Raw genomic sequence first — 15,084 nt, 5'->3', positions numbered from 1 at the left:
TTTCTTTCCAATTTAGATGCCCTTCATTTCTTTCTCTTATCTGATTGCTTTAGCTAGGACTTCTAGTAGTATGTTAAATAACAGTGGTGAAAGTCTCTTTCCTCTTTTAAATACCATTATTGTATTAGAGAGGTCTAAGATCTTTTTCAGCTTGAAATTGTAGAAATCTATGCAGGAGTAATAATCAAAACATTTAACAACCAATAGAGTTGTTAAATATATATATAAATAATATATAAAAATAATATAAATAATATATAAAATTTGAAAATATATTCCATTTATTCTTAAATACCCTGAACTCTTACAAAGTAATATGAGTTGTAGTATAAATTATTCGTCAAATTATCCTAATAATTTCCATCTCAGCTTTTCGTTTTTCCTCTCATTCTTAGTCTTCACTTTTCCTTTATCATCGTCTCTCCCTGCAACTGTCAGTCAAGATAGGAGTCAGACATGGCTAGGGATTCACTGATTCTAGCTGCCATAGCCCAAAGCCTGTGTCTTTACGTGCCTTACTCCATCAAGAATGTGTGAAAACAGGGAACCCCAACCAGGCCCCTCAGGACACACCTGGTACCAGCCAGTGAGGCAGCAATTGGTTGAAGTCCAGTCACAAGTAGACAAAAGTGAGAAGAAAAGAAGATGGAGCGGTGGGGGTAATGGTTGGGGGGAGAGGGTTTTTTCTTCCTGAGGCTTCTTCTGCTAACGCTTGTGAAAGAGTAGATGATGAGTGTGGGGAGGGGAGTAGGATGGGCTCGCACAAGTCTCCTCTGCCTGGAGGCTGGCCATGGAGGGTAGAAAGAGAGAAGGGTAGAAAGCACAGATGAGGCCCACACTCCCACTTGCTCAGGGGTGTGCTCCTCTCACTGTTAAATGGAGCCCCAGGCAGATCGCCTGTCACAGATTTCTTCACAATTGTACAGAAGGGCCTCCTGGACCGAATACATACATAAATAGTGAAATAAAGCAAAGTCTTCAGTCCCACATGAGGAACTGTTGCCTCACCAGGAGGGACGTGTCCTGTACCAAACATCTTTTCAGGCCTAATTACATTATTTACTAACCAGAATGAAAATACTGAAATATTTTAACTGCTACACTCATCATGGTGCTTATTGGTTTGAATCTCAGCTCTGTATCTGTGGATGACATCCACAGGAGCTATAATATTAATACAAGATCATAGGGCTGGAGTCCAGGATATATGGTCTCTTTAGTCATGGCTCTTCTGTTGATTTACTATATGACTACTTCAGGAATTTTTTACTTGGAGCCCTCGATTCCAGCACATGGATTGGCTTCAGAGAGTCCATGAACACCAAGAAATTCTACTCAAAGTATTGAGTGCCTCTGTGTTTGCCTAGAGAAAGAGAACTCTATTCTATAGAGTTTTTACCAGATTGTCAAAGGAGTCCATGACACAAACTCAGCTAAGAGTGAGTGCAATAGATGATTCCCTTAGGGTTTCTTTTAGTTCTGACATCCTATTAATCTGAGGCTGAGTTAGCGGTGAGTGTTATTTCTTAGTGGCAGGTTTTTTTATTGTTGCTTTGTGTCAGCACTGTGGAAAGCAGTTTATATATTTATATAATTAAATCACAAAGTTTGAGGTTACTGTTGTCTTACTGATTAGGAACTGAAATTTTCATAGCACTAATCACAATTGTGCTTATTTGTGAGGTTATTTTCAAATGTTTGTCTCTCCCACTGACCAAGAGCTCTGTGAGGGCAGGGAATAATCTACATTGACCACTGCTGTAGCCCAACACAAAACATAGCACATTATACATGGTAGAATCTAAATAAATACTCCTTGAATGAATGAGTTTAAATAATTTGCTACGAGATTAAGTGCTAGAACCAGAAGTCAAACTCCTATCTTTCTATTATAAAATCCAATCTCTTGCCAACATTACCTCTAGAGTCAGACTTCAGATGTGTGGATTGGGTACTTCTCAGCCTGAAGGTGGCATTTTCTTAGGTGATCTATTAATTATACCATCAGCATCACTTGGGGTGCTTGTTAAAAACAGATTCCTGGACTCTATTCCATACTTGTTGTCACCAGATCATCAGAGCAGTTTGAGAACCCACCATCTTAGGGAATATTGAAACCAAAATATAGTAACTACTGTAAAAGGTAATGTAGCTCAATTATTACATGCAATGCTTTTTTTTGAGTTTTGTAGTAATATTTACATAATCAAAATGTTTAAATGTGTTTTTAAAGTGAATAATTCAGTTGGATTTATGAAAAAATTTTTAGGTTCAGGCAACAGTAGTTGGTTTTCTAGCAGCTGTGGCAGCAATTATATTGGGCTGGATTCCAGAAGGAAAATATTACCTTGATCATTCCATACTTCTGTGCTCTAGCAGTGTGGCAACTGCCTTCATTGCATCTCTTCTGCAGGGTAAGTGAATTTATAAATGTCTACTCTATAGCCTTTTACATTTAAATGGTTTATTTCTTAAGATGACTATTTTTATCTAAATGATACTTGTTTGTTATGAAAACAACAGAAAAAACGTATCTATAAACTTAAAAAATGCCTTATTTATTCCAGATATATTTACATTTCATTATTTATAAAACTTAGTGTAGAACAGGCTTTTCTGAGGTTGTCTCCTGGCCTTAGATACTCCATTATAGTTCCTCAAAAAGAGCAGGAAAATCGCCTAGACATTCATTTGTTTCTGTAAGTTAACTAAATTGGGAAAGTCCTTTCTGGACATCATGCAGGGGATTTACTGGCTTGTCACTTGAGTAACAAGTGTTCCAGGAATTCTGGGTTTCAAAAGTTGTCCTCTGTTGAAATTTTTTTGTTTCAGATTTCAAGAAAAATTTCTTCCCTGTTTCTGTGGCAATACAAATATAATCTTATACTTAAGACAGCATATGGCTATAGAATTTTAAAGAGCCAGAAGGTTTTAAAAATTAACTACTTTAGAACTTTTATTTGGGTTATTTTTCTTTATATTTATTAGTATGAACTTTACACTAGAGAATTAGCTTATTGTGGAATCATAATCATAAAGACTTTGTTTATAATTGCCATTTTCTTGCCCTTATATCACCAGCAAAGTTTAAAGTGGATTATTGTCACATTAGGCGATCATACAATGCAGCTAACATTTTTGGCTAGGTTCTGAGAATTTAGGGAATCTTATTAAAATTATGACTTGACTTCTAAAATATTTTCAAGCATTTTGTTTTAGTAGTTTAATTGTGTCAGGGTAGTTTCTTGTCTTCATAAAGAATTACTACAGTTGAATGGAGTTAACATTGACCAAAGCAGAGTGAAGTTAAGCTATCAGAAAATTAAATTTTTGGTACAAAAAAAATTATGCCATCAGCATGCTATTTTTTTAGGCTCATTTGCTTCTTTTTTTCTTTCTGATTTTATTTCATTTAGAAAGTGTCATTTAAAATTTTTCAGTCTAACAAGTATTTGAAAGCTTTTCAAAACTACCCAGAATTCAGAATTTTAAAAAGTATTTGTTTAAAGCTTCTTACTTTGAATAATGTGTGTTCTAATTTTATGATAACTTGACCTTTATAAGCACTTTAGTATATGTAAAGTAGAAACTCTTAGCTATATTTGTAGGTGAGAAAACTTAGGTAAGGTGAGTTGTCCAATCTCATCAACTTGTTACCAGCTGAATCAGAACTAAAACACATTTTCTAACTCTTAGCTCTTTCCACTGGACTATGATACATACAAAATGTTTGTTTTCAGTTGAAAAGATATAGATAGTACTATGTATAGGAGAACTTCCCATATACATCTTCCAATGTGCTGATTTTGGAAAAAGATTCTAAGCGATTACATCTTGCTTGATTATTGCATAATGTATTTTTTTTAAGTTTTCTGCTATAGCTTTTTTTCTTTTTCAATGATATTATGGGAAAGGTAAGTCTAGTAATTTAAAAAGCCTCCAGAATACTAAAATGTAAGGCACTCTTTGATGCAAGACAAAAATTCTGCTTATTAAAATTTTGGCTTTAATAGGTAGAGTGAAAAACACTGGGCTAGAGTCACAAGCTATGTGACTTTAAGCAAGAATTTAAGCCCTACTCTACAGGACCTCAGTTTTATTATCTATAAAGTGAGTATGCTGGAACAAAAACATTTAGAGTCATTTTAACTCTAAAAGTGCAGTGAGATTCTGTTATTGTTTTTCTCCATAGCCGTATTTAGGCTTTCTTATTGATTTGTGGTTAGCACATTTAAAGTTTTCTCTTTACTACATCCTCTTAATGAGCATCTTGGTGTGACAAAATCTACACAATTTAGAGTGGATATAAATGTTAATAGTTTTATCCCATTTGTATGATTTAAGAAAATTAGGATGTAAAAGTACAAGTACACAGTTAAATTTTCATCTTCTATTCTCTCGTAGGTTTATAGACAGAAACTTCAGGTTTAAAGAATATCTTTTACAAAGACTGTTTCTTGTATTCTGGCCTTCAGTGTTTTAAAATTTAATTATGTCCTGCTGCTTAATACTTCAACATCTTTAAATAATAAAACGAAATAAGCATTTCTAGCTGCCATATGTGAACAAATCTGGTTTTGTTGGCCGTCTTCCCAGTTGTTGTATATATACATATGACTCATCTTTTTTTTGATGTTTTCATACTTTATTTGAGGGTTAAAATTAAAACCTTTGGATTCAATACACACAAATACATTATATCTAAGATATACATGTCACTAAATCTGAAATTTTAACTTTAACATAATTTTAGTAGCTTTCAGGCCTCTAAATGCAACACTGAACTTCTTAAATTTCCTATGATCCCCACTTGGAGTTTGTTGAAAGGCATTTTGCCAAAGCGTTAGAGTAAATGTTTTGTTTGCTTTAGTCAGCTTATCTAAGCAGTCTAACTGGAACTGATATGCTGTTTGTCTATCCTACACATTTTGGTATTTGGGGGATTGATTTTCTTTAAATCATAGCCTAAAAAGTAATGAACATTCTTTCTTCTAGGAATAATAATGGTTGGGGTTATCGTTGGTTCAAAGAAGACTGGTATAAATCCTGATAATGTTGCTACACCCATTGCTGCTAGTTTTGGCGACCTTATAACTCTTGCCATATTGGCTTGGATAAGTCAGGGCTTATACTCCTGTCTTGGTAAGTTGATTTAAAACTAAACATTGTGTGTTGTCTCAAGTCTCTTTAAATAAATATTGTTGCAGCAATGCCATGAATCCATGGTAGCCTTCATTTGCATTAGAACTGTTGTTGAGACTGATTAGGATAATTATCATTTGTTTTATACCTACTATGTGTTATGGTTCCCACTTTCTTTTTTCTCATAGAGTTTAAAACTCTGTAAAATAAGGATTATCATCTCTAATTTTAGATGAGAAAAGCAAGGATCACAGAAGTTATGTATATTACCCAAGTTTATACAACTACTAGTAAAAAAGTTGAACACAGGCTTATCATATTTTGTGATTTCTGTCCTTTCCTCTAAGTGTACAGCAGCTAGGAGTCAACCTGCAGTATTCTCTGTATAGAACCATCTCAGAATATAAGCTTATAAGTGGTACTTAAAATTTACCAATGGAATGTTTTTCCCCATCAGAAACCCACACCATTAAGTAGCTTCATGGCAGTTAACAAAAGGGAAAAAAAAATCACCACAAAAATTAGACTGAATGCTGTATAAAGTTGGAGCCATATATGTAATTCCTGATAAATAGTGATAGAGTATTTATGGAATCTAATGAGTTGTTTTAATGCAAATTTGTGTTCTGGGTAAATGGTAAATAAATATGATTTGTGAGTGTTGATGAAATGCTAAAAGTTCATTGTGGTTTTATTATTTTTAGATGCCAAATTAAAGAAAACAGAAACGTACAGTAATACAAGAAAAAGCCATGAGTATATAAGCCAAGCCAGAGGCAAACATTTATTCACAAATCTGCACATATGTTCATGGATTCTATAGAGATTTATGGTATACTTTAAAATAAATCTAAAGCATGTTTCGTTTGAAGAAGTAAGGGTCTCAGATATATGTTCTTGAAATAAAGAAAGGATTTTAACCAACCAAAGGCAATAATTTTCTGTGACTTTTGGAGACATCAAGGAAGCTTAATTTAGTATATAAAATTGCATTAAGTTATTTAGTGAGTGGCATAAAAACAATATTTAATAAGACTTGGTGTGTATGTTTAAGGAAGATTTCTCTCATTTAGAAGATAAGGTTGGCCGGGCGCGGTGGCTCACGCTTGTAATCCCAGCACTTTGGGAGGCCGAGGCGGGCGGATCACGAGGTCAGGAGATCGAGACCACAGTGAAACCCTGTCTCTACCAAAAATACAAAAAATTAGCCGGGCGTGGTGGCTGGCGCCTGTAGTCCCAGCTACTCGGAGAGGCTGAGGTGGGAGAATGGCGTGAACCTGGGAGGCGGAGCTTGCAGTGAGCCGAGATTGCGCCACTGCACTCCAGCCTGGGTGACAGAGCGAGATTCCATCTCAAAAAAAAAAAAAAAAAAAAAAAAAAGATAAGGTTGCGTCCACTTTAAGTGAGGTATAAGACAAGAAATGATCAATGGCCTAAATGTAAGCTCTTGTTCCCAAAGGTCTTGGCTTTTTTATGTTGTTGTGCAATTTGCAAAGAATGATACATGTTCAAGTATATTAAGGACAACGCTTAATTCCCTTCCCTCCCACTCAAAAAAAAGCACAGGAAGTGGGTTATGTTATTGAAGGGATAATCTTAAATTGGCTCTAATTTATATTGTTTGGATGGTAAATTGATAATACTTTCATTTAGAAATAGATGCTGAAGTCAGGGATTAAAATATTGGCTTATGGCTAGCATTAGAAAATGTGGCTTAATATTCTTCTCCTGCTCTATTAAACTCACCCACACACTCTCAGCCAGACAGTTGGACAACTTGTAGTCCTAACCCCATAGAAGAAGCTGTTAACTGTATTGGTGAAGAGAGACTGTCACTAATAGGCTGTATCTCAAAAGAGAAAGCCAATAACGGCATGAGGTAGGCATGAGTTAGTGTCCCTTCCCCTAGTATTACTAATTAGATAAGTCTCTCCCAATTGGAGGAGGAGGAAAGAGAGAAGAAAAGAGGAGTAGAAGAGGATAGAGGGTTATGTCTCAATATCATTAAAAGGACAGAAATTCTATGGGTTTGCCCAGGAACATAGAGGGTGGGGGTAGGGATGGAGGGCTGGTAGTGGTTCTGGCACAGGTTACCCTATATACATAAAAAATACAGGTATACAGTTCCAAGATGGCCGAATAGGAATAGCTCCAGTCTACAGCTCTCAGGGTGAGTGATGCAGAAGACGGGTGATTTCTGCATTTCCAGCTGATGTACTGGGTTCATCTCATTGGGACTGGTTGGACTGTGGGTGCAGCCCAAGGAGTGTGAGCCGAAGCAGGGTGGGGCACCGCCTCACCAGGGAAGTGCAAGGGGTCAGGGAATTCCCTTTCCTAGCCAAGGGAAGCTGTAACAGATGGTACCTGGAAAATTGGGACACTCCCGCCCTAAGACTGTGCTTTTCCAACAGTCTTAGCAAACAGCACACAAGGAGATTATATCCTGCGCCTGGCTTGGCGGGTCCCACACCCATGGAGCCTTGCTCACTGCTAGCACAGCAGTCTGAGATCGAACTGCGAGGTGGCAGCGAGGCTGGGGAAGGGGCATCCGCCATTGCTGAGGCTTGACTAGGTAAACAAAGCAGCTTGGAAGCTCAAACTGGGTGGAGCCCACCACAGCTCAATGAGGCCTGCCTGCCTCTGTAGACTCCACCTCTGGGGGCAGGACATAGCTGAACAAAAGGCAGCAGAAACTTCTGCGGACTTAAACGTCCCTGTCTGACAGCTTTGAAGAGAGCAGTGGTTCTCCCAGCATGGAGTTTGAGATCTGAGAACGGACAGACTGCCTCCTCAAGTGGGTCCCTGACCCCCAAGTAGCCTAACTGGGAGACACCTCCCAGTAGGGGCCAACTGACACCTCATACAGCCGGGTGTCCCTCTGAGATGAAACTTCCAGAGGAAGGATCAGGCAGCAACATTTGCTGTTCTGCAATATTTGCTGTTCTGCAGCCTCCACTGGCGATACCCAGGAAAACAGGGTCTGGAGTGGACCTCCAGGAAACTCCAACAGACTTGCAGCTGAAGGTCCTGACTGTTAGAAGGAAAACTAACAAACAGAAAGGAATAGCATCAACATCAACAAAAAGGACATCCACATCAAAACCCCATCTGTAGGTCACCATCATCAAAGACCAAAGGTAGATAAAACCACAAAAATGGGGAGAAACCAGAGCAGAAAAGCTGAAAATTCTAAAAACCAGAATGCCTCTTCTCCAAAGGATCACAGCTCCTCAGCAATGGAACAAAGCTGGATAGAGAATGACTTTGACGAGTTGACTGAAGTAGGCTTGAGAAGATTGGTAATAACAGACTTCTCTGAACTACAGGAGGATGTTCAAACCCATTGCAAGGAAGCTAAAAACCTTGAAAAAAGACTAGATGAATGGTTAACTAGAATAAACAGCATAGAGAAGACCTTACATGACCTGATGGAGCTGAAAACCATGGCATGAGAACTACATGACACATGCACAAGCTTCAGTAGCCAATTTGATGAAGTGGAAGAAAGGGTATCAGTGATTGAAGATCAAATGAATGAAATGAAGCAAGAGGGGAAGTTTAGAGAAAAAAGAGTAAAAAGAAATGAACAAAGCCTCCAAGAAATATGGGACTATGTGAAAAGACCAAATCTACATTTGATTGGTATACCTGAAAGTGATGGGGAGAATGGAACCAAGTTGGAAAACACTCTTCGGGATATTATCCAGGAGAATTTCCCCAACCTAGCAAGGCAGGCCGACATTCAAATTCAGGAAATACAGAGAACGCCACAAAGATACTCCTCGAGAAGAGCAACTCCAAGACACATAATTGTCAGATTCACCAAGGTTGAAATGAAGGAAAAAATGTTAAGGGCAGCCAGAGAGAAAGGTCAGGTTACCCACAAAGGGAAGCCCATCAGACTAACAGTGGATCTCTCAGCAGAAACTCTACAAGCCAGAAGAGAGTGGGGGCCAATATTCAACATTCTTAAAGGAAAGAATTTTCAACCCAGAATTTCATATCCAGCCAAACTAAACTTCATAAGTGAAGGAGAAATAAAATCCTTTACAGACAAGCAAATGCTGAGAGATTTTGTCACCACCAGGCCTGCCTTACAGGAGCTCCTGAAGGAAGCACTAAACATGGAAAGGAAAAACCAGTACCAGCCACTGCAAAAACATGCCAAATTGTAAATACCATTGATGCTATGAAGAAACTGCATCAATTAATGGGCAAAATAACCAGTGAACATCATGATGACAGGATCAAATTCACACATAACAATATTAATGTTAAATGTAAATGGGCTAAATGCCCCAATTAAAAGACACAGACTGGCAAATTGGATAAAGAGTCAAGACCCATCAGTGTGCTGTATTCAGGAGACCCATCTCACATGCAGAGACACACATAGGCTCAAAATAAAGGGATGGAGGAAGATCTATCAAGCAAATGGAAAACAAAAAAAAAGCAGGGGTTGCAATCCTAGTCTCTGATAAAACAGACTTTAAACCAACAAAAATTGAAAGAGACAAAGAAGGCCATTACATAATGGTAAAGGGATCAATTCAACAAGAAGAGCTAACTGTCTTAAATATATATGCACCCAATACGGGAGCACCTAGATTCATAAAGCAAGTCCTTAGAGACCTACAAAGAGACTTAGACTCCCACACAATAATAGTGGGAGATTTTAACACCCCACTGTCAACATTAGACAGATCAATGAGACAGAAAGTTAACAAGGATATCCGGGACTTGAACTCAGCTCTGCACCAAGTGGACCTAATAGACATCTACAGACCTCTCCACCCCAAATCAACAGAATATACATTCTTCTCAGCACCACATTGCACTTATTCCAAAATTGACCACATAGTTGGAAGTAAAGCACTCCTCAGCAAATGTAAAAGAACAGAAATCATAAACTGTCTCTCAGACCACAGTGCAATCATTAGAACTCAGGATTAAGAAACTCACTGAAAACCACACAACTACATGGAAACTTAACAACCTGCTCCTGAATGACTACTGGGTAAATAATGAAATGAAGGCAGAAATAAAGATGTTCTTTGAAACCAATGACACCAAAGACACAACACATCAGAATCTCTGGGACACATTTAAAGCAGTGTGTAGAGGGAAATTTATAGTACTAAATGCCCACAGGAGAAAGCAGGAAAGATCTAAAATTGACACCCTAACATCACAATTAAAATAACTAGAGAAGCAAGAGCAAACACATTCAAAAGCTAGCGGGAGGCAAGAAATAACTAAGATCAGAGCAGAACTGAAGGAGATAGAGACACAAAAAAACCCTTCAAAAAATCAATGAATCCAGGAGCTGGTTTTTTGAAAAGATCAACAAAATAGACCACTAGCAAGACTAATAAAGAAGAAAAGAGAGAAGAATCAAATAGACGCAATAAAAAATTATAAAGGGGATATCAGCACCAATCCCACAGAAATACAAACCACCATCAGAGAATTCTATAAACACCTCTACGCAAATAAACTAGAAAATCTAGAAGAAATGGATAAATTCCTGGACACATACACCTTCCCAAGACTAAACCAGGAAGAAGTTGAATCCCTGAATAGACCAATAACAGGCTCTGAAATTGAGAGAATAATTAATAGCCTACCAACCAAAAAGAGTCCAGGACCAGATGGATTCACAGCCGAATTCTACCACAGGTACAAAGAGGAGCTGATACCATTCCTTCTGAAACTATTCCAATCCATAGAAAAAGAGAGAATCCTCCCTAACTCATTTTATGAGGCCAGCATCATCCTGATACCAAAGCCTGCAGAGACACAACAAAAAAAGAGAATTTTAGACCAATATCCCTGATAAACATCGACGCAAAAATCCTCAATAAAATACTGGCAAACCGAATCCAGCACCACATCAAAAGGCTTATCCACCATAATCAAGTTGGCTTCATCCCTGGGATGCAAGGCTGGTTCAACATATGCAAATCAATAAACTTAATCCATCATATTAACAGAACCAAAGACAAAAACCACATGATTATCTCAATAGATGCAGAAAAGGCCTTTGACAAAATTCAACAGCCCTTCATGCTAAAAACTCTCAATAAACTAGGTATTGATGGGACATATCTCAAAATAGTAAGAGCTATTTATGACAAACCCACAGCCAATATCATACTGAATGGGCAAAAACTGGAAGCATACCCTTTGAAAACTGGCACAAGACAGGGCTGCCCTCTCTCACCACTCCCATTCAACATAGTATTGGAAGTTCTGGCCAGGGCAATCAGGCAGGAGAAAGAAATAAAGGATATTCAGTTAGGAAAAGAGGAAGTCAAATTTTCCCTGTTTGCTGATGACATGATTGTGCATTTAGAAAACCCCATTGTCTCAGCCCCAAATCTCCTTAAGCTGATAAGCAACTTCAGCAAAATCTCAGGATACAAAATCAATGTGCAAAAATCACAAGCATCCCTATACACCAATAACAGACAAACAGAGAGCCAAATCATGAGTGAACTCTTATTCAATCTCTTTGCATCAAAGAGAATAAAATACCTAGGAATCAATCTCAATTGCTTCAAAGAAAATAAAATACCTAGGAATCCAGCTTACAAGGAATGTGAAGGACCTCTTCAAGAAGAACTACAAACCACTGCTCAACGAAATAAAAGAGGACACAAAGAAATGGAAGAACATTCCATGCTCATGGATAGGAAGAATCAATATCATGAAAATTGATGGGGATGCCATCCCCATCAAGCTACCAATGACTTTCTTCACAGAATTGGAAAAAACTACTTTAAAGTTCATATGGAACCAAAAAAGAGCCCACATTGCTAAGACAATCCTAAGCCAAAAGAACAAAGCTGGAGGCATCACGCTACCTGACTTCAAACTATACTACAAGGCTACAGTAACCAAAACAGCATAGTACTCGTACCAAAACAGAGATATAAACCAATGGAACAAAATAGAGCCCTTGGAAATAATACCACACATCTAGCATCTGATCTTTGACAAACCTGACAAAAACAAGAAATGGGAAAAGGATTCCCTATTCAATAAATGGTGCTGGGGAAACTGGCTAGCCATATGTAGAAAGCTGAAATTGGATCCCTTCCTTACACCTTATACAAAAATTAATTCAAGATGGATTAAAGACTAAAACCATAAAAACCCTAGGAGAAAACCTAGGCAAAACCTAGGACATAGGCATGGGCAAGGACTTCATGACTAAAACACCAAAAGCAATGGCAACGAGAGCCAAAATAGACAAATGGGATCTAATTAAACTAAAGAGCTTCTGCACAGCAAAAGAAACTACCATCAGAGTCATCAGGTAACCTATAGAATGGGAGAAAATTTTTGCAACCTACTCATCTGACAAAGGGCTAATATCCACAATCTACGAAGAACTTAAATTTACAAGAAAAAATCAAACAACCCCATCAACAAGTGGGCAAAGGATAAGAACAGACATTTTTCAAAAGAAGACATTTATGCAGCCAACAAATGCATGAAAAATGCTCATCATCACTAGCCATCAGAGAAATGCAAATCAAAACCACAATGAGATACCATCTCACACTAGTTAGAATGGCAATCATTAAAAAGTCAAGAAACAACAGGTGCTGGAGAGGATGTGGAGAAATAGGAACACTTTTACACTGTTGGTGGGAGTGTAAACTAGTTCAACCATTGTGGAAGACAGTGTGGCGATCCCTCAAGGATCTAGAACTAGAAATACCATTTGACCCAGCCATCCCATTACTGGGTATACACCCAAAGGATTATAAATCATGCTGCTATAAAGATACATGCACACATATGTTTATTGCAGCACTATTCACAATAGCAAAGACTTGGAACCAAGCCAAATGTCCAACAATGGTAGACTGGATTAAGAAAATATGGCACATATACACCATGGAATACTATGCAGCCATAAAAATGGATGAGCTCACGTCCTTTGTAGGGACATGGATGAAGCTGGAAACCATCATTCTGAGCAAACTGTTGCATGGTCAGAAAACCAAACACCGTGTGTTCTCACTCATAGGTAGGAATTGAACAATGAGAACACTTGGAGACAGGGTGGAGATCATCACATACCGGTGCCTGTGGTGGGGTGGGGGAACCGGGAGGGATAGCACTGGGAGAAATACCTAATGTTAATGATGAGTTAGTGGGTGCAGCACAGCAACATGGCACATGTGTACATATGTAACAAACCTGCACGTTGTGCACATGTACCCTAGAACTTAAAAATATATATATATATGTATATAATACAGGTATATTATTTGCAGATTTGGGTATTTAAATTACCATTAAGTCATTTATAACACATTTTTCAGCTGCTTGCAAATACCAGATATCTCCTCAGTTAAAGACAGTGGTAAGAAAGTAAGAAAGAGAATGCCGTTGAAGAATGTTATCATGATAAACATGGCAATTGTTATAATGTTACAGACTTAAGTACTATGAGATTCCAGAAGATAAACAACTATTGAGGAAAATAATGCACACTGGCCTTCACAATTTTAATTAATTAATTAATTAATTTTTTGAGACAGAGTCTTGCTCTGTTACCCAGGCTGGAGTGCAGTGGTACGATCTTGGCTCACTGAGACCTCCGCCTCTGGGGTTCAAGTGATGGTCGTGCCTCAGCCTCCTGAGCAGCTGGGACTACAGCTACTACAAGCGCATGCCACCATGCCCAGCTAATTTTTTGTATTTTTAGTAGAGATGGGGTTTCACTGTGTTGCCCAGACTGGTCTCAAACTCCTGAGCTCAGGCAATCTGCCCACCTCGGTCTCCCAAAGTGCTAGGATTACAGGAGTGAGCCACCATGCCCCACCTAAAATTTTATTTTTTTAAATTATGCAAGGGATAAACTCTCCTTATAAAAGACTTAATTATAATGTGTTGCCATCTAAAGCTTTCAGTATTTTGAATGTTATATAGTGATGCATACATAATTTAACTGGATCAAGAAATAAAAAAAGTAAAATGGAATGTTACTATCACAGATCATGATTTTGAAAAAATAATATTATTAAATATTGCTTAGGATTTTTTAATCATTGTCTTCTGAAAGTTGGCTCAAAGTAATTCAAGATGAATTAACTAAAATAGTCTTTTACATTTTTTCTGTATCATTGATTCCCCTAAAAAGATATTTTTTGTGTTACAGATCAGTCCCATAGTTAATTTGTTAAAGGTATTTCTGAAGTGTCTGTGTTCAGATTGCTAAAGTGTCTGCTCTGTGAGCACTAGGGGGCCTCCTGAGATCAGCAGTTGGATGCCTAATATTTTTATTCTGAATACAAAGATTAGGAACAGGCACATTTAAATTCCAAGGCTCCATTCATCCTGCCGAGAAGCTTCACTTTTGGAAACCAAGTTTATTTCCTGAACTATATTGAAAACACTTAGCAGTCTTTAGAGATAAAAAGAGGATTTTATGATAGCAGTAGGCTTTAGTTATAGAGGCCATGTATTATATAGTGCTCAAAGAACTGGACATTAAGAAAAGTCTTATGGGCTCAATTCATCAAGAAGATATAACAATTGTAAATATATATGCACATAATATCAGAGCACCTAAATATATATATGATCAATTGTTAACAGATATGAAGGGGGAAATAGTAAGACAATAGTAGTAGGGGACTTCAGTACCCCACTTTCAACACTGGAGAGATCATCCAGACAGAAAATCAATTAGGAAGCATTGGACTTGAACTACACTTTAGACCAGATGAACCTAGCAGATATATACAAAACATTCCATCCAACAGCAGCAGAATACACATTCTTTTCAAGTGCACATGGAACATTATCCAGGATAGATCATATGTTAGGCCACAAAACAAGTCTTAACAAAGAAGACTTTGAGAAGATTGAAATTTAAGAGACTGAAATCATATCAAGTATCTTTTATGATCACAGTGGTAT

At 37.7% G+C, this 15,084-nt stretch overlaps 1 protein-coding gene across 1 annotated transcript in view; it reads left to right on the top strand.

Moving 5' to 3' along the window:
* Window positions 1-15,084, top strand: part of SLC41A2 (solute carrier family 41 member 2) — a 153,063-nt gene that overhangs the window by 63,011 nt on the left and 74,968 nt on the right. The window contains exons 5-6 of the mRNA XM_030821290.1: window positions 2,270-2,414; window positions 4,996-5,142. Coding sequence (XP_030677150.1) covers window positions 2,270-2,414; window positions 4,996-5,142 — 292 coding nt within the window. The remainder of the gene's footprint in view (window positions 1-2,269; window positions 2,415-4,995; window positions 5,143-15,084) is intronic.

Source organism: Nomascus leucogenys, chromosome 10, assembly GCF_006542625.1.
Source record: "Nomascus leucogenys isolate Asia chromosome 10, Asia_NLE_v1, whole genome shotgun sequence".
NCBI lineage: Eukaryota > Metazoa > Chordata > Mammalia > Primates > Hylobatidae > Nomascus > Nomascus leucogenys.
Note: the sequence above shows the minus strand (reverse complement) of the source record. Positions and strands in the feature narration are given on the sequence as shown.